Raw genomic sequence first — 24690 nt, 5'->3', positions numbered from 1 at the left:
CTGTACTGCCATGTTCACCTATGGGTTGCCAACAAAGCATTACCAATCCCAATACTTTTCGATTTAAAGCTTTCGTGACTGCAGGGATTCATCTTCTTGGTTCTTTCGGTAAAGTCACGTAGAAGGAAAATAATAAAAATAAAACATAAAAGTATTCTCACTTTATTTTTTTTATTATTATTTTCCCTCTACGTGACTTTACCGAAAAAACCAAGAAGATGCTTCCCAATACGGCAACGTTAATCTAAAAGGGGCCAGTCGATTCAAATAGCGCTGTCGGGATTTGCAACCCTGCAATGATACTCGATGCAGCGACAAATGTCCGAGGTGTACATACATCTCAACAAGTGAACGGCACGATCTATTCATCAGGCATGACCTATCCACTGCTGTGGTCACCATCCCTCGGAATGTCTCTTAAGGCGACGCATTCTCAAGACGTTCCCTCCTTTGACTGCAACTCCGTCCATTCGACCTCTCAACCATCAATGGGAACATCACGACACACGTGTAACACAACCCTAAAAATGAAAGTTTAATTGAAAACGCACCGATTGGTGAACTGTGGACTTCCCAACGCACACCAGTGGCTCGCATACACACAAGGACTGACGGAACGTGTACAAAATCCATCTAATGGAAACGCAGACTCGCGGTGGATGTAAAACTCAAAATAGGGTTGTGGGGCGTGTGGGAATGGGGCGAGCCGGCTCTAAGTGTGATGAATGTGCGATGTGGTGTTCGGCAATGGTGGATGCACTGTGGAAAATATGACGAGCGGCATGCTCAGTGAGCTCGGAGCAAGTGATGAGGTCGATTGCAGTTGCAGTCGAGGCTGACTTGTGACTGTACGGTGAGATTTGATGTAGTGAGGATGAGCAACTTAGATGTAGTCTGAAAGTAGGCATGGATTTAGTATTGAGGGTGGATTTTAAATTTTGGAGGCGAGTAGCGCAAAGGTTCGTTTGGCGAGAGTGATGCAGGTGTGCCGAGGGATGCGTAATCAGTGCGTAAAGTTGGCGAGTTGAAGATGCGTAATAGGTGGGTGCGTGTGCGGCGATTGTGGCGAGCGGTGTTGTGGCAGTGGGCATGGAGTAGGTGGGTGCGATGTGCGTGGCTGCATGGTGGTTTCAGTAGCGCCGAATTTCATCCAGCCACGCTCTGGATCAGCGTTATGTTGTCTCCTTTCAGCATTAGGCGCCCTGAAACACAGCAACGACACAGAGCGCGCGCACATGTCAGCAATGCACGCATCACCAACCAACTTCCGCGTACAACTACAAGTTACATTTGAAATGTGCCTGTAAGACAAATGAACATAGCAGAGCGCACCGACATCCTGTTAGTCAAAAGATAGTGTCAAGATGGTATGGGTAACAAAGAGGAATTTTATGAAAGACACAAGGAAGATGAAGAGGAAAATAAGTACAATAAAATTGTTGAGATCACGTAGCAAGGAATAGGTAAACAAATATAACAAAAAGCATACACACAATATTGAGAGAAAGCAAAGTCAGTGAAAAGCCAGATTGCCAAGAAAATTTTAATGTTGACCGTGGATAAAAATAGGATAAAAATAACAGGAGTAAAACAGCACGAGAAAGGAAGAGGTGGTCATGCAAAGAAGAACAAGTACAATACACAGCGGACGAAAAGATAACGGACATGCCAATGAAAGCATCTGATAAGAAAACTAGACAATGGAAATGAGGAATTTCAGGATAAAATGACGGTGATAAAATATCGAGCACCGAACAGGTAGGAGGAGGACGACAACGATGATAAGACGATGATAAGATGAAGACGACAGGAGCGCTAGGAACAGCAAGAACAGCTCGAAGTGCGGAGAGGGCGACCGACCGAGGGGTTTGCGCGCTTTCGTCTTCATGTGGATCTCCTCGGCGTCATCCAGCACCAGGTTCATGTACTCGTCAAAGCCCTGTGCAACACGGCACACCTCCGTCAGCGGCGCGCCCGGAAAACACAGGCTGGCAAACCAGTTAACCCCTTTCCCGTTCCGATACGACTGCAAGTTGCGGGGTGGGCATCTCGGTCACGTGACGTTAGGTGTACGTTTACACACACATATACACGTTGTAATGTAGTGTGCTAATTGCAATATGGAACATCATGGGACCTCCCTTGCGAGTATCAAAATATAAGAATAGGTTTTACCCTTTGTGGCAATAAAACAGGTGTTAAGATGTTAAAACACCAAACTAAAGCTGTATGCTAACTGAGGCTGTATGCTAAGTTTTGTAGCGATTGCTTTTAGGGTTCCGGCTACCTTAAATATTAAAGCTAAGTCCTTTATCTTAAACCTTAGCAGGTGCCATACAAATATGGAATTTCTACCACAGCCTCTCAGCTTCCAATTGAAATGAGCATTGCCTTCCACTCTTATGTGCAGGCATGTTGCGTTTATTCCTTTAACCATGTGATACGTAACTAGTACCGTTTTACTTTACCTAGCCGGGTGTTAATGTTGTTAAAGCAGTGGTCAGCTACATAACAGTTAAGTGTTTTTTAGCTCATAAACCTGTATTCATTTTATTAACATGAAGGGAACTTTAAAGTAAAAACGATTTAAACAAGCTGGTAATGGAACCCACATTCAGAATGTCTCGGCTCGAGAGAATTAAATTAGTGCCACTGTGTGGGAGTCAAATGTGGCTATCCCATAGAGCCTGACCAACACCACAGGCATGTGGAATTTACACCAAAGACTCAGGACCACCAGCTGAAACGATGAGACACTTCTGCATGTACGTATAATTGTTCATGTTATATGTGTCATGCTCACAAGTATTTGCTTAAGGGATATATTTGATCAGAATAAGCTCGTAAAGCAGTTTCCTCTTACAATAATGCAGCCCTCGATCCTCATGTTGACCTGCTCGTACAGCCAGATCTGTATCCGGGACCTCTGCCGTGCAAAACATGAGAGACAAGTTAGACGGTGCTCCAGGAGCAGACACTGTGGACGTATGCAATACTGGCCGTGACATATGAATTAAAAACATGGACAATGACAATTAACAAAAGCTAAAACGTGCACAAAGTAAACATGGGTATAGAAGCGTGGGTGGAATTATAGTGAAACAGGAAGAGATAGATTATTGTGCATACGCAAGCTAGATTCATAGTTGTAAATCGTGGCCAGGATCTGCCTCTAGCAGGGATGGCCGATGGAGGAGACCGATTATAATGAATAGCACTGACATCAACACACCTCTATCAAAGTCAATATAAGATGATTTAACAATAGATCAACAAAGGTAAGGGTGGTGATCACGTGACACATGAGCACGAATGAGTGAGCAGAGGGGGCTGTGGTTTTGTTGCAGACAACCCCATGCCATGAATGAAAAGAACTGGAATGGAATTACTTACGTTTTGTAGATATCTGAAGATCAAATTCTGCGAAGAGCTGGGAGTCAAGGAATCATCTCAAAACACCAACATTAGGGCTTAAACCATAAACAATATTATTGGTATCATATAAAAAAAAAACTTTACAACAAACAAATGACATTTCACGAAATATCTGAGTTCAGATGACGTTTGTAACTGTTAATGTTTCTAGGGTTTAGATTATATTCGTCAACTCCCCCGAGTTGGTAAACCGAACTTCAGTAATATCGTCCAAAATTCCACCGCTTAACCACCAACACATCTGAGCACTGCCCCACGATCCTTTGAACCGGGAGACTTAACTTTGTCCAGTAAGAACATGCTTAATGCTGGTCATCTGGGCGTCAAGTACTACTTCCGTGTGCCTATGTACAAGCTCTTGTCAACCTACTGGTGAATGAGGATTTCCCCACGTGCTGCTTGGTCATGGGGAATATGTGATCATACGAAACAGCGGCATTTCAAAAGAAATAAAATATTCTTTAAAATGCATTGCCTACCTAACGTCTTTGTTTTTACTATACCCATCATCGAAGCTGTTTGTGCAATAAACGGTACCAATTGCATCGGCAACCCAGTAACACAAGCCACGCTGCTGGAGCGACGAGAAGTTACATTCAGTCGGTGCGTTGTAATCACGCTTGGCAACCCAATGCCGGTTCAAGACCTTCCCACGCCGTAGGTCGTGAGATTACGGCTTGGTTGGTAAAGGCGATGAGGGGTCGGAGAAGGTTTTAATACTCACCACCAGTATATTGTATTGCGTAAGGCAATGTGTTCAGAAGCCAAATGCCAAAGCTTGCGAGCGATTCAGGAGGGTGGTTCGTTTAGTTTTTTGCTCTTCCCGTGGAAGGAGCGCAATCTAATTTTAATTTTCAAATGGGTTTTACCCTTCTGACAACAAAACAGATAAGATGTTCAAACACCAGGCATATCTACCTTTTGCAAGGATCAAGTCTGCATTAACCACACGTACATGTGGCCAACATGCAAACACCACAAACACGTCCCACCGTTAATTGGTTTACAAGGTCCAGTTTGTGTTGCGTGGACAGTCCCACTGCAACGCGTCTTTGCCACTCCAGTTACGGAGATACGCGCAGTCGGGTCTGTCGATGTTCTACATGCGGCTGATTGTACTTCGACACGTCTAAGTCACGACGTTTCGGATCTCGAAAGTGCACAGCGTTGTACACACGCACCGCCGATGTTAGTTGGCCTGTGGCATGAGCCCGTTGCGGTAACCCCCGCGTCAACCTCTCTTCCCATTGTTAACGCGCAACTCCCGGCGCACCGAACGGGCAGGCGAGCGCATCTACCAACAAAAAAAACCCTCAACGATGGATCCCGGACTTGTCGCACGAAACGCGCACTCTAGACGCGGCAACAACACCACAACTTGTTGACACAAAGACGGAGAATTCGGTCGAAAAGGCCGCGGAGGCCTGGTCCCTCCCGCCGAAGCCTGCGTTCGCCTTGAGCGGGCGTGCCAAAACGAAGAGGATACGATCGGCTGCACCATCACCTTCTGCACCTTGGGCTGCCCGCGGTACGCCATGGCCGCACGCGGGGTGTTCTTGCTGCTCGAGAGCTGAAGAAAATAATCTAAATATGAATACACTTGACGTATATTAAACCAAAAATTGTGTTAAGCGCCGCTGATAAGCGCGCGCTCCACGCGTGCTAAATGGCGGGCGGAAGCGCGGGGCACGACGGGAGCGCCCTCTGCCCCCCCGACTTCCGCGTGCGCGAGCCGCGACTTGATTGGCTTATCTACATAATTTATGTTAATTTATGCATTATGTTAGTCTGACCCCGCCCTCATCCCGAGCCCGATTTAAATATGTTAATAGTGATATTTTATCTTCTTGGTTCTTTCGGTAAAGTCACGTAGAAGGGAAGTAATAAAATAATAAAAATAAAACATAATTATTTTATTTTATTATGTTTTATTTTTATTATTTTATTACTTCCCTTCTACGTGACTTTACCGAAAGAACCAAGAAGATGGATCCCTGCAGTCACGAAAGCTTTAAATCGAAATTTAAAGTGAAATGTTAATTCTAGATTTGAAGCTTTCACTTCTCTTCACTTGATACAGATATTTTGCTGTGACAGTTTCACCTGAAGACGGAAGCTTGTGTTGCCTCCGAAACGTCGTGATTTTATTGTTTTTATTATTTTTTATTAATTATTTTTTATTTTAATTTCATTTTTTACCTACGTGACTTTACCGAAAGAACTAAGAGTATGATATGTTAATGTTCGCGCCCGCGTGTGCGGCGATTGGTCGGTGTGGTAATCTACTCTTAGGTTTTTTTGGTAAAGTCACGTAGGTAAAAAACAAAACTAAAATTAATAAAAGTAATAATAGAAATAAAATAAAATAATAAATCACGACGTTTCCGAGGCAACACAAGTCTCCGTCATCAGGTGGGACCGTCACAGCCAGATTTACTGTATCAAGTGAGGCACAACAATTCCAAGATACAAGTTCTTAAATACAAGTTAAGGGGGGGGCGGAGGGGGGGAGGAGCTTATCTGAGTGTGGTAGCCAATGAATGGAGCGTATTGGGGGGGGGGGGGGGGGGGCTAAAAGAGAACAACAGGTGCACATGCTAAAGGTCACATGCTAGAAGAGAACGACAATGCGCATGTTGTTTAACCCAGTGTTGGTGACAACCCAAATACAAAAAAGGAGAGTACTGTTAAACGCTGGGGATGGGTGTTGTAATCTGTCACACCCGTCAACAACGTAACATAGGCGACGTTTCAGGCAATGGCCCTTCCTCACAGGACATGCGCAAAGAAGATTCATGACTTTATTATTATTTTAAGGCCACCGTGTTGTTGACGAATGTATTTCCACGTGATTGCCCAATTCGTTCAGCGATCATTTGTGGCCAAGTCGCTTCTGAAAAATAGTTCAATGGGCTTCACCTGGTGATATCTTTTAATCTAGATTCGAAGCTTTCGTGACTGCAGGAATCCATACTCTTTGGTTCTTTCGGTAAAGTCACGTAGGTAGAAAAAAATAATAGATTACGACGTTTCGATCGCAACACAAGCAATCGTCATCAGGTGAGACAACCACAGTTTTCTTGCTTGTGTTGTGATCGAAACGTCGTGATCTAACACATTCCTGCGGAGGCAGCTGGTAGGAACGTTGGGTTGCTCGGTCAATGGCCAGGGTCAACGGCGGCGTGGTGTATTCCGCAAATATGGCCGACTGTGAGGGCGGGCACAAGCCGGCGTGAGTAGGTTACACGCTGAGTTTTATAAGGGCACCACGGGGTGACCAGCCCTTCCCCACCCAGCCCCTCCCACCCCCCACCCAGCCCCACCCTCCCCACCCAGCCCCTCCCTCCCCACCCAGCTGTCTGCACGACGGACGGACACAATAATCCCCTGTGGGCTGGTGTAACCAGGATGTTCCTACCAGTATTTTTTTTTATACCTACGTGACTTTACCGAAAGAACTAAAGAGTATATATTTTAAGTGATGTGTTTACATTTCCTATACTTTGCACTCCTGTTGTGTTTTGTCCTGTTCGTTGTTGTAACGTTTTGACCCCGTGTCCCTCCTGGACATCTGTGGAAAAAGAGATTTATCGCTCATACGATTTTTTCCCCTCCAGTATAAATATTCTGATTCCGTTTAATTGTCGAATCATTGTTATGTGTGCTTGTGCGCCCCTGCCAACGCAGCAGCAATCGCCAAAGTAAGTAGATACGTCGCGTTCATGATATACATTTGCTGGGAGCAAGGCGGATTTCTCGAGGTGTAACGATTCATGAATTCGTCGATTCGTATTCCACTTTAAAGCCGCCGCTGTTAGTTACGTTGTCAAATCGCGCAGCAAGGAATTCGAACTCTATTCACGACCGTAACTACCAATTGTAATGGTTCGCTAATGAACCTTATGGCGGGACCCCGGGGTCCCGAATAAACGGAAGTCAAAATCGTTATGTCGTCATGTCGTCCACACGCGCATACAAAAAAAATCCACTTTGGATGAAATATTTAGACATTTTTATATATTTTATTAACAAGCTTTGGCACTTTGGTATTCGTATTTTTATTTTGACATACAGTACACAAATTTGGGGCCGCGATCCAAAAAAAAATGTCATACTTTTTTTTTGCTTGTAAGAAATAAATTAAAAAAATTACAAACATAAATACATTCAGCAACCACAGTATTATGCCACAATTTATAAATGAACGGGCGTTCGCATAAACGCACTATTGTTGTTTTTTTTTATTGGCACCGAGGCCCTGGTTCTTGGGTTTTTGCAATAACAATCACAATAATAATCGTGATAATACAGAACAGATAACGTGTGAGCAATCACACAGATACCGTGAAAAAAATTAAACTATATGGTCCGTATCAATTTTTTTGGCTCACCTTGAAAAATACAAAGTTACTAGGAAGAATCACGAAGAGCCAAACAAACATCAAATGAAACAAAAAAACGAAGAAAAAGGAAATTAGCTTTAAACAATTGAGACTTTGAGAGTGCTAAACTAATATTGAACAAAACCAAGAACACAATAATAAGAAAAAATACTGTACAGTAATAACAGCAATAACACAACAGGCTCTTGTACAAATTAGTTTGGCTTCACACGCGATTTTGATGTAACAGAATAAGGCACGGAATATTTCATGAAGATTTGTGTTGGCGAGGTTGTGTGCGTGTATACACATATATAATCGAGTTGCAACCAAGACTGAATTTCATAATCGAGTCAAGCTTTGCTGTAGTGAATATATTAATCGATGAAAAGATTTACTGTTTGGCCACTGAAGTGAGTGAAATTCATCAACACCTACAAGCTGAACTAATAGACGAAATTGACCCCAGAATTCTCTATTCGATGGGTTGACGGTTCTTTAATCGTATAAGTCAAGGGTTCTGTATTGGATGAATCCGGGATTCTGTAACAGATAAAATAAGGATTAGTTTTTTTATGGTATGTATGTATTTATGTTGGATCCTATGTCAGATGAGACAAAGCTGGTCCAGAATCACGTGAGCTACTGTCCACAATCCAACCACGATCCCATGTCCAAATACGGTATACAACACAATTCACCTTGACTTGCTGCGTTTCTACTCTACGTGATGCAGCCGATTGTTGGATAATTCACCCATATAAACACAAAGGCAGGCTACACAATGGGCGATGCATGGGATGCGCTATTGACGAAATGGTTTAGAATCGTGCTCGGAGTGCGACAGGGTTGTGCGCTGTCTCCCTCCCGCACGGCACTCCAACATGTGTGTTGGAGTACATGTGTGTTGGAGTACATTACGTGAGAGGCACTTGAGGAGGAACAGAGTGAAGGCTATGTAACCTGCTGGTTCGCAGATGATATCGATAAAAAAAAATTCCCCATAGGATGAGTAATATTTGCAACAATAAACATCAATGGTAAAAAAGGAACTGCTGGAAAGTAAAGGATCACCATCATTGTCAGATGGACAGCCACTGGAAGTTAAAATATCTTGGCAGCATCGTGACAGCACGTGCCACGAGTAAAAACGACGCAAATACGAGACTCGGCTCCGCAAGAGCTGCTTAAGGCAAACCGGATGAAGTTTGTAAAAACTAGAGAAATCTTAGTCACGTCAAAGAAGAAGCCGTTGATCTCCTCGGTGTACTCAACAGCGAGGTGTGAGAACCCTAGTAACGACGGAGAATCGGTGCCTCTGAACCGAAAGCCTCCTGCATGTAATTATTGATTGATTTTTCAAAGCGTGCGAGAAACAAGACAGCTGGACAGACATAGGCAACCAAGTTGTGTCTAGCACGGCAAACTGCGGCACTGCATTAGTAACACGTGGCCAGGATGCAATGTGGTCGATTACCAAGCGTGAAAAGTGCTGGGTACAGGGGCGGGGTGAGGATGAACACCACGATCTGGCTGTTAGTCATAAAACAGCAAAGCGCTGGACAGGATGGCAGCGATATCGGTTGTGATGACGGAGTGACAGATGGAGAACACTGCAAGGAGATTTTCTCTGAAGGAAAGGGTTGTACCTCCAATTGCGCAAAAAGGCCATGGGACTAGAATGAGAAGAAGACTCGCTTCGTTTAGTGAGTCGACTTAAACCCAACTACCAATCGACTTACAATTGCAACTCGTTTATATGTCCACACACACACACACAGACAATTAGACGGGCGCCCACACACTCTAGTGCAGGGTTGGGGAACCTTTTCCTTGCTGAGAGCCGAACAGGAGTTAAAAAAAGACAACTACATGTAGGCAACCGTACCAATACAGTACCCACCTCAGCCACTTCCATCACGGCAGTGACACAAGTGATTGACGGCACGAACCTTGGAAATGCAGTGATGTTGCCAGGTTGAACGTAACCCCCCCCTCCTCCTCCCTTCTAGTACAAGATGCCTGCAAGTTTGGAAGTGGTGGGCCTCGCGTGGCCGAGAGCCACAAGAAATGAAGTCATGAGCCGTATCTGACTTAGGTTTCCCCACCCCATCCCACTGCCACCCCCACCGATTCGTTTGCTTCAGTTATAACACCTCGTACACAGGGGTAGGGGCGATCGAGTTGTCTCGGCCAATGGAACACAACTGTGGTCCCGGTTCCCCGAGGGTCCCTCCACCGTGGCTGGGATCCGGGCCCCCGTCGGAGGGGATGTGGCCGTAGGCCGGCCCAACGGGGGGCCCACCGGGGGGCCCACCGGGGGGCCCACTGGCGTGGGGGCCGCCACCGCCGGGCGGGCCGGCGGGTCCGGGGTTCTGCTCGCTGGAGATTCGCTCCACGATGCTGGACAGGCAGTCAAGGCTGGACACCACGAGCGCACCCTTCACTCCGGCGGCCTCTGTGCGCAAGGGACGGATTTGGAACGCACGTGCTGTGTTGTACATGTGTATGCTGAACTTCTTTCGCATCTTCTTGGTTCTTTCGGTAAAGTCACGTAGATTGGAAATAATAAAATAATAAAAATAAAACATAATAAAATAATTCTCACGACGTTTCGGCCACAACGCAAGCAGCCGTCCTCAGGTGAAGAACAGGTCTGTCAGACCTGTTCTTCACCTGAGGACGGCTGCTACGTGACTTTACCGAAAGAACCAAGAAGATGAATCCCTGCAGTCACGAAAGAAGCTTTAAATCGAAGTAAAAATTATTTCGCATCGTACGTAAACAAATGTGCTCATCGGTGGAGCCCAATCTCGTCCGAAGTAACGTACCGATGCTAGCCATCTTTTGGCCGGACATCAAATAAAGACGGAATCTATACACTTTTTAATCTAGATTGAAAACGCATGTCCTTAAAATTACCTTTTGTGTTTAGTTTTTTGTGCTTCCCCCACACCACACGGTTGGCTACGTACGGTGCGAATAAGTTATACATACATACATACAATGTAATGAGAAACTAAAATAAGAGGCTTTACCATTTTGTGCAATAATGCAGGAGGTGTTAAGATGATCAAACAACAAAATAGACACCGATTGGAAGGCATCAAGTCTGCATTCGCCACACATGCTTGTGAAACGACGTTGAAAAAAACTTCCTTTGATGATACAATTTCCATTGTTCTTGAAACTGATTATTAATGCAGCCGTAATGCCTTTCAGTAAGTGTCGATTTGGTGTTTGAACACCCTGACACCTCCTGTATTATTGCCGGAGAGGGTAAATCCCCGATTCTTGTTTCTAATCAACTCGATACCGCCGAAAAGGGTCCCATTGTCATACGTACCAATGTGCCGACAGAAGACAGTTTTCAAATCAGTGTTTACTACCTGCCTATGACATATGGTTCAGAAACAAATGAAAAAAAACTGAAAATTATTCCGAACAAAGCAAGGAGAGGTGCATGGGTTTATGATATTCATAGGCAGATCGAGGAACACGTGGTCTAAATTTGCCAAATTTTAAACGTAAATTACTCGATTAAAATCTAGGCAACAATCATTGCTCCTCTACTGTAAAAAAAAATTGACAGGACTCTCCTTAAAACGAGTCGTGATGCTCAATGAGGCTTTCCTGGGTAAACATGTATAGTAGCAGTAATAATAATAACAACAACACAAAGTGTGCGTGCAACGGGCACTGTGTGTGTGTCTGTGTGTTTCCAATGTGCCTGTGTGTGTATCAGCCTTACCAAGCACGGGGGAGTTGTATTGGCCTCCGTAGTCCGTGTCTGATCTTCCAAACGCCACTCGTCCACACTCCGTCTGACAAAACAAAGCACCGTGACTTTAAAACATCTATATATACAGTACCATACTCTATTATCATTCAGCTCCTGCCAAGTTAATTTTGATCAGTTGGGGATTATGGTTGCTATATTGTAAAAACCACTTGAGTAACTTACAGGGAACCTTCGATGTCTGTTACAACCACAAATTGTCAATTAAATTGTGTTATTCCTCGAAATGTCTCGAGTCATAAACATCTCACTGTGTCCCTTTAATCCCTTTCCAATGCCACCAGGAATGGCTATCATTCGATCACATTTTAAAATCCTCGCTCATTTGTGGAGCAAGCGAAGCTTTCGTCACGCAAACACGCATTGTGACCACGGGTATATAAATGATTAAATATACGCGCAAGCCATTACCAAGCCAGCCAGCCCGCCCTATGTGACAAGCTGATATTTACAAAAATATAGATATTCTAAAACGTATGGTTATTAAAACCTCTCCTGTTCACTCCACGATTGTTTGGCGATGTCCCCCGCTGTGTCCGCCAGGGAGCGCCCCCCACGCTCATCGTCGCGATTGGCAAAACTTTTTGGTCACTGGCTTTTTTTCTTCCGATCTAAGCCAAAAGTCATCATAGTTTATCTTTCGTGGGTCATTCTTTCACAGGCCTGAAGGCTCAAGCGGTCAGTGACAACACAGTACGATCGAATTTGCGATAGATAAAGAGTTTGCACGCGTCTTGAATTCTGCGCAAGATGATAATGCCGTGGGAATACGGTACGGTACAGACGATGGGAGGGAATTCCAAAAATTGAGCAGCGCGAAGGAAGAATCATGCAGAGAAGTGTTGTGGTGGGTGAGTAAGTGGGTGAGGGTGTTATAGTGACCTGCATGCAGTGTGGTGGTGGTGGATGGTGGTGGGACACAGTGTGGATGAGACGACACAGTTTGGCTGATAGACCAACTGCGCAACATGGGTGTAAGAACGAGTGAAGTTTACGGGAATATCAGCAGGTGGTAGGAAGTCATAATTCATACCAAACTTTGCACATGGCTCCTTCCAGCCAGAATGAGCCCATAAACTCGGCAATGAACTCGGAAATTACTCAAGTTCTATGCCTGACAGAATGCCCGGGAAATATACAATACGTACTTCTACAAGTGCATATAGGCATCTATGTATACCATTGCTTTGCTCGATATTGCACGTATTATATCCAGACATTCAAAAAGCTTTCCAATTTTCGTACGATTGAAATCGTCCACGCATTTGCTCTGTCCGTCTGTAGGGGGCGAGGGAGGAACGTTCACTCTCGTCGAGACGATCCGAGACGAAACAGACGACGATCAGAGGTCGCAATCAGGTACCCGATACCCGTACCCTACCCGATACCCGGCTACCCGTACCCGGCCGGGTACTGGTACGGGTAGCCGTTTGCAACCCTGGTGCGGCCGGGTACGGGTAGGCCGTGAGTCACTGGTGAGTAGCCGTTTGTCACTCATTTCGGGTAGGGTACGGGTAGGGGTAGGGAACGGGTACTGCGGGGTGCGGGTACCCATTTGCGACCCTGGTGCGGCCGGGTACGGGTACGGGTAAGGAATCAAAACCCGTTTGTGACCTCTGACGACGATAGACTCAAGTTAAAACGTATCTACCCATTAGAGACGTCGCCGATTGAAAGCCGCCCAAAATGGATCCAAGAATTTCCCCAATATTTTGGAGACCCCAAACCTGGGGAGGGGAACACACAACAAAACCCCGACTCCTGTATTCGCAAATATTCAAACGCGAATTGCCCCTACAGCTATCCACCGGCTTTCGTGCGGCTAATTCAACACTTCCGAAGACAACGGGCATGCTGGAAAGCGTCACATAATCCATGCCTACGCATGGGTTTTTTTTCTTTTTCCCGAACGTGTTTATATCTGTATTATAGGCCATGTTATCGCTGTCGTCTTTGAAACCCTATTACCCCCCCCCCCCACACACACACACACATTCTCCTGGACATCAAGAACAGCTGTCGCACACGTGGACAGCCGCATACCGTGCCCACACAGCGACGCAGCTGCTACGTTGCCTACATAATTGCCATAACAGTAATAGTAGTAATAACAAGGAAAAAAATGTACATTCCTTTTGTTCAAGCCACTGCTGGATGAAGACCTCTCGTCATGGGGCTGTTGAGCATACTTCACCGTACTGTTTCGATTTAAAGCTTTCGTGACTGCAGGGATTCATCTTCTTGGTTCTTTCGGTAAAGTCACGTAGAATGGAAATAATAAAGTAATAAAAATAAAACAGAATAAAATAATAATTATTTTATTATTTCCATTCTACGTGACTTTTCCGAAAGAACCAAGAAGATGATTCACCGTACTGCTTAGTGATAGGCGGGAGCATCCGTGTAACAAAACAAAAAACCTAAACATCCGACCACGTACTCTTTGGTTCTGTCGGTAAAGTCACGTAGGTAGAAATAAAATCAAACAAATCACGATGTTTCGATCGCAACACAAGCAATCTTCATCAGGTGGAACAACCACAGCAAGAAAATGCTGAAGTAGGCCTTGTGCTACGATCGAAACGTCGTGATTCGTTTGATTTTATTTCTACCCACGTGACTTTACCGAAAGAACCAAAGAGTATGGATTCCTGCAGTCACGAAATCTTCAAATCAAGATTCGATGACGTCCTCATTGGCTGATGCAATGATTTAGTTTCCGATTCGATGATTTAGAATCAGAATCTACACAGGCTCTAAGGAGTCACAATGCCAGACGATACGCGAATATACTCCTTTGTCTTGTATGCGGTGTGGGAATTGATGGCCTACCGGAGTTGGGATTCAATTTGTACTTTCCGTTGTTGCCCTTTTAAACGGTGGTGCGGATCTCGAATCCAGGCCGAGGGTCCATTTATAACGTTGGGATTCGGCTCCATTCTTCCTCAAAATAAAGGAGTTAACGCGTCCCAGAGGAGTGGTGGTGAGATGTGGTGGGAGGCAGTTGGAGGCCTGCTTGTCAATCAACGTGAGCTGTGGAATAGTGTCGATGGTGGTTGCCTGCGCCCTCACTGAAGGTAAACATCCGTGGAGGGATGCGGGCAAAGCAAACGAGAAAGATGCCTTCTGTGACCTCGTGTGCCAGGTATTGGCTAAAGTGGCCCCTTGGGATCGAGTTATATTATTAGATGACTTTAATGCCCGAGTGGGTTATGACGTTAGCACTTGGATGAGAGTGATTGGAAAGTATGGGCCAGATCAGCTCAACAATGACAGTAGGAGACGATTATACTTCTATGCAGTCCGTGGGCTTGTAAACACCTGTTCTGTCAATGTGAAGCATCAGCTTCGATACACGTTAGATCCAAGAAAGAACATTTGAGCTAAGTAGTGGCAGAACCTCAAATGCGAGCCCATGCTCTTGACACCGGAGCCTACCATTGGAGCTCATCTGTTCACTCACCATTGGCTGGTCATCGGCAAGGCGCATCTGCCATTCCTACGACTGTGACAGGAGTCATCCACATCGGATCCAATTCAACGCCACCATAGCTAGCCGCTGAACGTCGTAAGTGAGAAATGGATCATCCTCACCCCCTCCCGACGCAGAGGGGAAACGAGTGACAGGACGGTGGCTCACGCAGCTGCTTAAAGCTGTGCTGCGACTCAGTCCAGACCTCCCAAGGGACCTTGGATAACGGAGGAAGAGTTGCAGCTCAACGAGAGAAGCCAACATGCCGATTCGCAAAATCTACAATGGTTCACACCTGCGGGATGACGAGGTTTCTTGGAGGTTCAGAGCCGCATGGCACTGCCAGCGTTGCTGAAGAGATGGAAACTGCAATCACAAAGCACTCTTTAATGCCCTCCTCGATAAAGTGACACGCAGCACCATCCCTATGAACACCGTCGAATTATTGTGTTCTTCAAACGGTGTCGGTTCATCCCGGGTCACCTTTGCAGAAGAAGCAAATGCTGTTTCACGCGTTTCATCTCCCGGTGAAAGAAAGGGCACAACAGCGACGCATACGGGAAAGAATGAGACGATATAATCTCTAGACACCCGGGATCAGGTCTGCAGATTTCCTTAAGCACTTTTTTTTAGTGAGACACTGTCAAGAGGGGGAAAGACATCCCCCCACCCCTCCCTCAACTGGGTCACATCTCGGCCCAGTGGGTTTGGGAGCTTTGAGAAATCTAGGAACAGTAACTCCACTCGATCGGACGCGTGTGAGTTGAGCGCATGTACACGGTGATCTTTGTGTGATCCACCAATCCCGCACATAACCCGCTGGTGTACAGGTGTGGGCCAATGCACATGACCGATAATGATCAGAATCATTAATACAAATATTGATATATTTATTCTAGAGGAATTATGTGAGCTATAAAGCTATTTTTCATAGATGTCCAGTAGGAGCGGGTCACAATGATGATACACACATGTCATCCAATGACTTGCAAGAGTCCAGCATTTGATATGTTTAGTCAATCCCGTGAGTGAGTACTTGTTTGGCTTTACGTGAGGAGTGATAACATTCAGAGCTCAAGACAAGATTAATTAAATTTCGATTTAAAGCTTTCGTGACTGCAGGGATTCATCTTCTTGGTTCTTTCGGTAAAGTCACGTAGAAGGGAAATAATACAATAATAAAAATAAAACATAATAAAATAATAAAAATAAACACAATAAAATAAAAAAAATTCTCACGACGTTTCGGCCACAACACAAGCAGCCGTCCTCAGGTGAAGAAACATTGGGACGCTGTCTTTCCGACAGCTCTGTTTCCTCACCTGAGGACGGCTGCTTATGTTGTGGCCGCTATGTCGTGAGAAATTTTTTTGTTTTATTTTTAATTATTTTATTATTTCCCTTCTACGTGACTTTACGGAAAGAACCAAGAAGAAGATGAATTCAGTCAACTGCGGTCACTCTGCTGCCAACCCATGGCCACCGTGCGACCTACGCCGTCAACTCCGAGTATTCCGTGGCAAGTCCTCCCGTACAAGTACAGAATCAGAATATGTATTTATGCTGCGTTAAGCCGATGAGTTACGAGGCTGTATTTCATAGATGTCGTGTCGACTTAGCTTACACGATCTTGGCGCGATTGGGCACAATTAAAGGCGGTTGAGTCATAGGTACATCATATACACGAAAATACACACAACCATATAAGCACACACATACGCAATTAATATGATGACAAAGATCCCCCGTATAGCCTTCACATGCTGTTGGGGCAGTTGCTGTTAGCGAGCACCTATGAAGGCCGGCACGACACACGAGGTGATGAGTGGTCAGCACCACGCGCGGCCGCCTTTGTCTCCCGATTGGCAACGTTACACATCGCCTCCGGTACTGATTTGAGGCTGAGTGGACCAAGAGGAGGCCCGGAACTGGTTTCGGATAATCATCATTGATGTTGGTGGCCGTGAGCTGGAATCGTTGGTAGCGTGGCTCGCAAAGACAAAGAACCCCCCCCCCCCCAATAACCTTGTTATAGGGCACATACTGCCAGTGAGCTCGGCGCAAGCCAGCACCATCACCACCACCACCACCACGTAGGGCGGACCGTCTTTGTCTTCAGGAGGCCTGATGTGTGTGGCCCCCAGTGCTCGTATTATATTGAGTCGATCTCGGTGTCACTGCTTATCATCGGTGGTGTGACCAAGACATCTAACTCGAGGTGGGGAGGGGGGGTAAATAGCAGTGCATCACACACCGGGACAAAGACACATGCGAAGATCCCCCGTATAGTATGAACAAGCGATTGGGGCAAGTACTGTTAGCGAGCGGGGGGGGGGGGGGGCAGCACCACGCCCGGCCGCCTTTGTCTCCCCAGTGGCGATGTTTACACACCGCACCAGGTACTCAATCGAGGCTGAGTCAACCTACGGAGAGGCCCAGGAGCTGTTCACTGACGTGGCGCAGGTTGCGCTAAGCACTGCGCCACCGCTCCCCACAACATCACACGCGCCACGTGCTCAGTTTTCGTGTTGCCGGCAGGGCCGGAGTTAGGGGGGCGCAGGGGAAAATGCAACATTTGTCCAGGGCCCACATATTTAGAGGGCCTCACTAAATTGCATTTTCATTTTATATTTTAAATTGTTAAGTCGCATAGCGCCATCGTTTCAATTACGACGCAATATAGAGAATGCGTGCGCGCGCACGTGTGTGTCTGTTAGTGAAAGGAACATGAAGGGGAAATGCGCAGCCCTGCAATTCCCTGCTCACGCCACTGCTAGCGGAAGGGCCTCCTAGTCTAGAGGGCCGCTCCAGAGGGTATTTGGCCTACTCTTCCATGCTGACCGGACGTTTTGAATTTGATGGAAGTGCTCGCACTTTACCCCACCGCAAAACGAGTAACACCACAGCCAGTCGATAGAAGTACCTGTGGATGTGTGTGTGTGTAATGTACTCGTGTAGTGTAGCGGGTAGCGCTACAAATCCGGCGACCCGAGTTCGATTCCCGCTCACGGCCCAACACCAAGTGACAATAATCTGAATTGGTACCTGGGCCTCCCCCTAGGTCGACTCGGCTTCAAATGAAACATCGCCACTGGGTGAGACAAAGGCGGCCGGGCGTGGTGTTGGCCAACCCCCACCCCCTTCGTGTGCCGTGCCGGCCTTCGTAGGTGCTGCTCGCTAACAGCACTTGCCCCTACAGTCTGTCAAGGCTACACGGAGGATCTTTGTTTAGTACTCGTGTGTACTCGTCTGCACCTCCGAGTCGGCTAGGTACGGTGCGAAAGAGGTTCGACAAGCGCTGCTGGTTGGACGGAAGGAAGCGGGGGAGATGAAGACGACCTCTGGATGAGAGATAAATCCAGCGGGCTTCATTAAGTCCGCTCAGAGTTGCCAATTATCTTCGTGTTGATGTTGTTGGTGGTGTCTCTTTGTGTTGTCATGTCTGTCTAAAAAGGCGTCCGTCTTTCCTTTCTTTTTTCTTAACATCCTTAGACCTCCCTCCTCCCTGCCCCCCACTTTTCCCTCCGTCGTTTCTGCTTCAATCGAACACCGCCGGCGTCGATTAGCGGCGTCCTGCCAATGCATTCACGTGGTGGGGAGCAGGATGAGGTTCAGACTCTCGCACACGCGAACTCGCCGATTGTCGCGAATATCCCGTGGGCATTCATCCACTCCCCGCCAACACCCCACCAACCAGCCCACCACCAATTCGTCTGCTCGCCGACCTGTTAATTTATTGTTAATTTATTGGCGATTCATTAGAGAGGGTGTGGGACGTGCGGCGTGGCAAATGGACTGAAATGCCAAGATGATGTTGATTGGAGAAGCACATCTCGGTGTGTTACTGCAATTTAACTGTCCTACCCCCATTAACACAACACAAAGACAAAGACTCCCCCGTGGGGTGACTTTTTAACAGACTGTTGGGGCAAGCATTGAACGAAGGCCGGCACGGCAATCGACACAAAGATCCCCCGTATAGCCTGAGCAGACTGTAGGGGCAAGTGTTGTTAGGACCACGCCCGACCGCCTTTGTCTCCCCATTGGCGATGTTTCCACACAGCACCAGATACTCGTTTGAGGCTGAGTCGACCTAGGGGAGGACTAGATCCGGTCCAGATAATTGTCACTGGTGTCGGCCGTGAGTGGGAATCGAACCGCTCCACGTACACCATACACACATATATATATACACATACCTGAACTGGTTGGTTGCGTACGGTGCGAAAAAAGTTCAGTTCAACAGTGCATATTCATACACGAATGTCAGTGCGTACAGCTTTTATTTAATTCACTGTTGTTGTATCTTGAAATCTTGCAACTCAATTTTAACCCACTTCCCAATGTGGTATCGACTGCAAACTTGTTATATTTATGTCATACTGATGGCAATACTATATTCTATCATAAAAAAAACATTTTTAAACAATATTTTGTATATGTTATGTTTCGGTTTGGGTCTAATTGCCTCACGGTTCCTTACGTTGTGGCAAGCTTCGGGGCCACTTCGTGGAGTTCTTCCATTACTAGTACATTTCATAAAAGCGTGTTTAAAAAAAAAAGTAAAAAAAAAATATTACTCCTTAAAATAAAAATCCAAGTTTATTTCTTTGGTCAGGTGAGACCAGGATGAGTGTCAATCGCAAGAGTGACCAGGGCCATGGGCCTGCTCTCAGTGGGAGGGTGATTGCTGCTGCTACAGCTGCTGTGTCTTTAATCCCAAATAAGTAATTTTGGGGTCAAATATGGACCCTGACGCAGGCAGCACAATGCCCTAAGCCCTTGCGAATGACAACCAGGAGAGACCACTGACTTATGTATGTTATGTTGAACTTCTCTCGCACCGTACGTAGCCAGCCGTACTCACCTTAACTGCGAAGCAGGATATACACGCAGTGCATTCACTGGGAAGAGTTCATAGCCGTGACATGCTGATCTTCGCCAATAACCTTGAAACCAGTGCATGCCTTCTGTTTTGCCCATATTATTTTTTCGTAATTTATGTACTGGCAGAAATCTTAAGACTGATCGCGATAACCATTATATCAATCCCCTGTTAAATAAGTGACATTTTCTATATTGTTATATTGCGTTAATGTATTGACTTCGTTTGAGTAAATCAAAACTCTTCACATTGTGTGTATGTTGAACTTCTTTCACACCGTACGTAGCCAACCGTGCTAATCAGAGGTGCGTGCGGAGGGAGAAGACAAACGCATACAAATCACTTGTAAAGAAATTTGGTTTTCAATCTACATGATTTAAAAGTGCATCATAGCTCCAGCAGCGGCCTTCCCAATATCGGAATTCGGAGAACGTTCCAGACGGCCGCAGAAGCGCGCATCTGAAAGCGCCGCTCCTGACCCACCCGTCCGTCTTTGTGCGCGATGGCGACGATTCCCCCGTCCTCATTTTTTCTCGTTGCCAGTCTGTGACGTCGGAAATGTCAAATGCCCAGCGCCTTCAGCATTTCCTAACCCCAACTTCACCACCACCATTGCCTACCTAGGCCACCTTTGGGTGTTGACTAACGCGGTGCCCTCCTCCCCATTACCTTCTCGATCCCTCTCCGAGTTGCTGCTCATTGACACCCCCATGGACGGAGTGGGGAAAACACGAGCGCACATTCTTAAACGTTGATCACGAAGCGGTCAGAGTTTATTCGTGTTAGTGATTTCATTTCACTATTTACTTACACACATATATAAGTACACATATATATAAGTAGACACATACACTCAAGACGCATAGACACCAATACACATACATACACTAATATAAACATACACATATATACACGTACATAGACACTAACACACATACTCATATATCAAAAGATCCCCCGTATAGCCTTAACAGACTATTGGGGCAAGTGCTGTTAGCGAGCACCTATGAAGGCAGGCACGGCACACGAGGGGGTGGGTCGCCAGCACCACGCCCGACCGCCTTTGTCTCCCCAGTGGCGATGTTTACTACACACCGCATCGGGTGCTCATTTGAGGCCGAGTAGACCTAGGGGAGGCCCAGGAACGGTTCAAAGAATCGTCACTTGGTGTTGGCCGTGAGCGGGAATCGAACTCGCTCCCCAACACCCCAAGCGAACACTCTCACACACAAACACACTCTACACTCACTCACACACTCTCACCACACACTCACAACACTCTCACACACTCAACACGCACTCACAACACTCACACACTCAACACGCACACACTCACACACTCACCACGCACACACTCAACACACTCAACACTCACACACTCAACAAGCACACACTCGCCACACACACTCACACTCTCAACACTCACACTCTCAACACTCAACACGCACACACTCAACACGCACACACTCACCACGCACACTCACACACTCAACACGCACTTACACACAACACTCACACACACAACACTCAACACGCACACACACTCACACACACTCACCACACACACTCACACTCTCAACACTCACACTATCACACACTCAACACGCACACACTCACACACACACTCACACACTCACCACGCACACACTCAACACACTCAACACTCACACACTCAACACGCACACACTCAACACGCACACACTCACACTCTCAACACGCACACACACACTCAACACTCACACACTCACACACTCACCACGCACACACTCACACACTCACCACGCACACTCACACACGCACACCCTCACACACTCAACACTCACACACACACACTCACACACTCAACACGCACACACATTCTCACACACTCACACACTCAACACGCACACACACATTCACACACTCACACACTCAACACGCACACACACACTCTCACACTCACCACGCACACACTCAACACTCACACACTCAACACTCACACACTCAACACTCACACACTCTCACACTCAACACTCACACACTCAACACTCACACACTCAACACGCACACTCACACACTCAACACACACACACTCACACACTCAACACAAACTCAACACTCAACACTCACACACTCAACACGCACACACTTACACACTCTCACACTCACCACGCACACACTCAACACTCACACACTCAACACTCACACACTCAACACTCACACACTCTCACACTCAACACTCACACACTCAACACTCACACACTCAACACGCAGACACTTACACACACACTCACACACTCAACACGCACACTCACACACTCAACACGCACACACATTCTCACACACTCACACACACTCAACACTCACACACTCAACACGCACACACTCACACACTCAACACTTACCACGCACACACTCACACACTCCCCACGCACACTCAACACTCACACACTCACACACTCCCCACGCACACACTCACACGCACACACTCACATACTCAACACTTACACACTCAACACTCACATACTCAACACGCACACACTCAACACGCACACACTCACATACTCAACACTCACACACTCAACACGCACACACTCACACACTCAACACTCACACACTCAACACGCACACACTTACACACACACACTCACACACTCACACGCACACAATCACACTCTCAACACTCACACACTCAACACTCACCGCGCACACACTCACACACTCAACACGCACACACTCAACACGCACACACTCACACACTCACAACATTCAACACGCACACACTCACACACGCACACACTCACACACTCAACACTGACACTCTCACACACTAACACACTCAACACGCACACACTCAACACTGACACTATCACACACTAACACACTCAACACGCACACACTCAACACGCACACACTCACACACTCACAACATTCAACACGCACACACTCACACACGCACACGCTCACACACTCACACACTCCACCACGCACACACTCACACACTCAACACGCACACTCACACACTCAACACTCACACACTCACACTCTCAACACTCACACACTCACACACTCAACACTCACACACGCACACACACTCACACACACACTCACACACTCCCTCACACACTCACACTCTCAACACTCACACACTCAACACTCACACACTCACACGCTCACACACTCAACACGCACACACTCACTCACACACACACTCACACACACACTTACACACACACACTCACACTCTCACACACTCACACACACGCACACACTCACACACACACACTTACACACACTCAACACTCACACACACACACTCACACGCACACACACACACACTCACCACGTAACTCACCGTTCCACTCGCATCATCTCGCCCTCCCGACATCCCCCCGTCCGAGTATCCATCCTCGTGGTTGCCTCCAACCAGCTCACCACCACCACCTCCACCACCACCACCTCCTCCCTGCTGCCGCAGTAGCCGCTGAAGCCCCTCGATGTAGCGGATGGCGTTGCGCAGAATCTCCACCTTGGGCAGCCTCTGGCTGGGGTTGCTGGAGGTGCATCTCTTGAGCGTCTCGAACGCTTCGTTCACCTTGCGCAGGCGGCGCCTTTCGCGCATCGTGGCGGCTTTGCGACGGTCCGTGGTGCTCGTCTTGCGCTTGCACGCCTTGCAAGCCCACAGGAGGCAGGGGCCCGGGCCGTGGTGGCCCCCCACGTGAAGCGGGGCCCGCACGTGCTGATCGTCCCCGACGGGCGACGGCATCAGATCGTCGTCGTCCACGCCGCGGTGAGCGCCGCCGGGTGCCGACGGGCTCTCGAGTCGCGGGTCAAAGTCGTCGAGGAAGTCGATGTCTCCGTAGCCGAAGCACGGCTCGCCACGGTAGATGATGTTCTCGGCCTCGGAGACGAAATGTCCGGCGGCGCCCCCGTCCAGTAGCTCCATGGTGGCGGGCGGAAGGCGGTGGTGGTGGTGGTGGAGCGATGCACTTTAAATATTTTTAGTTGTTGTTGATGATGTTGTTGATGTTGTTCAAATGTCTTTATTTTTTCTCTTCGTCTTTTGTTCGCGTGTTTCTTATCAGAAGCGTCGACGGCCGAAGCGTCACTTCTTAATCAGTCCGATGAGCCTCGCGATTACGTGCGGATTGATGACCAGCGGTGGTAATGTTAATGCCAGCGCAAGCACAGGTACCGCTCGATACGTTCACACGTGCCAGTGCGGCACAGTTATTAGAGGCGAATTTCTCCCGTGCGTGTGTGTGCTTCTATGTACGTGTGCGTGTGCTGCTCCGTAGGTGTATCAACTATTAAACGAGTCTTGAGTTGAAACAACGGAGTGCTTCAAACGAGAATTGGACGAGAAGAGGAGACGGCGGACTTTAGCATTCCGCGCGACAGCTGTTCGATAAGTCGGATGAGATTTGGCGACGTTCAAATGCCTACCGCATTTCTAACATTTAATCGAGAACATATATCTACACACACGTACACGTGCGCGTCAAGTAGAGGCCGGCTATCGCCACATCTCAACAGCTCAGTGGCACCCACTGATTATTTTTGGACACCGGCGTTTTGCGGCACCGCCCAGAGATGCCCACTCACCCACCCACACACCCAACCCACACACCCCACCCGCTCGAACGTCTCTCATCCGTCGTGACCTCGCGAAGCCCCGAGCACCCCACGCCACCCACCACACCCACCGGGCCATCCCTCAAAACGCCACTAACCTCCT

At 47.2% G+C, this 24690-nt stretch overlaps 2 protein-coding genes across 2 annotated transcripts; both read right to left on the bottom strand.

Annotated features, from left to right (window-relative positions):
* Positions 1–522: 522 nt before the first annotated feature.
* SNRPE (small nuclear ribonucleoprotein polypeptide E) lies at positions 523–5143 on the bottom strand. The gene is made up of 5 exons (XM_061559857.1): positions 4922–5143; positions 3394–3420; positions 2864–2926; positions 1861–1939; positions 523–1202 (listed from the first exon to the last, which is right to left on the bottom strand). Exons 1-5 carry the CDS (start codon positions 4970–4972, stop codon positions 1147–1149), a joined length of 276 nt encoding a protein of 91 aa, XP_061415841.1. The 5' UTR covers positions 4973–5143; the 3' UTR covers positions 523–1146.
* Positions 5144–7437: 2294 nt separating this feature from the next.
* On the bottom strand, positions 7438–24487 carry LOC133347519 (myogenic factor 5-like). The gene is made up of 3 exons (XM_061559847.1): positions 23308–24487; positions 11569–11641; positions 7438–10275 (listed from the first exon to the last, which is right to left on the bottom strand). Exons 1-3 carry the CDS (start codon positions 23896–23898, stop codon positions 9965–9967), a joined length of 975 nt encoding a protein of 324 aa, XP_061415831.1. The 5' UTR covers positions 23899–24487; the 3' UTR covers positions 7438–9964.
* Positions 24488–24690: the final 203 nt, after the last annotated feature.

The sequence above is a fragment of the Lethenteron reissneri genome, chromosome 26, assembly GCF_015708825.2.
Source record: "Lethenteron reissneri isolate LAM-NWPU_2019-01 chromosome 26, ASM1570882v1, whole genome shotgun sequence".
Taxonomy (NCBI): Eukaryota; Metazoa; Chordata; class Hyperoartia; order Petromyzontiformes; family Petromyzontidae; genus Lethenteron; species Lethenteron reissneri.
This window is presented reverse-complemented; position numbering and strand designations above follow the sequence as displayed.

Bases quoted from the DNA above. Each gene is read 5' to 3' on its own strand.
- SNRPE (XM_061559857.1), bottom strand. From the start codon at position 4,972: ATGGCGTACCGCGGGCAGCCCAAGGTGCAGAAGGTGATGGTGCAGCCG. The intron at 1,940-2,863 runs GTAAGAGGAAAC...CGTGTTGCACAG, and splicing joins GGATCGAGGGCTGCATTATT to GGCTTTGACGAGTACATGAA. The intron at 1,203-1,860 runs GTCGGTCGCCCT...GCTGTGTTTCAG, and splicing joins GAAAGCGCGCAAACCCCTCG to GGCGCCTAATGCTGAAAGGA.
- LOC133347519 (XM_061559847.1), bottom strand. From the start codon at position 23,898: ATGGAGCTACTGGACGGGGGCGCCGCCGGACATTTCGTCTCCGAGGCC. The intron at 11,642-23,307 runs GTGAGTTACGTG...TTGTTTTGTCAG, and splicing joins GAGATGATGCGAGTGGAACG to ACGGAGTGTGGACGAGTGGC. The intron at 10,276-11,568 runs GTAAGGCTGATA...CCTTGCGCACAG, and splicing joins ATACAACTCCCCCGTGCTTG to AGGCCGCCGGAGTGAAGGGT.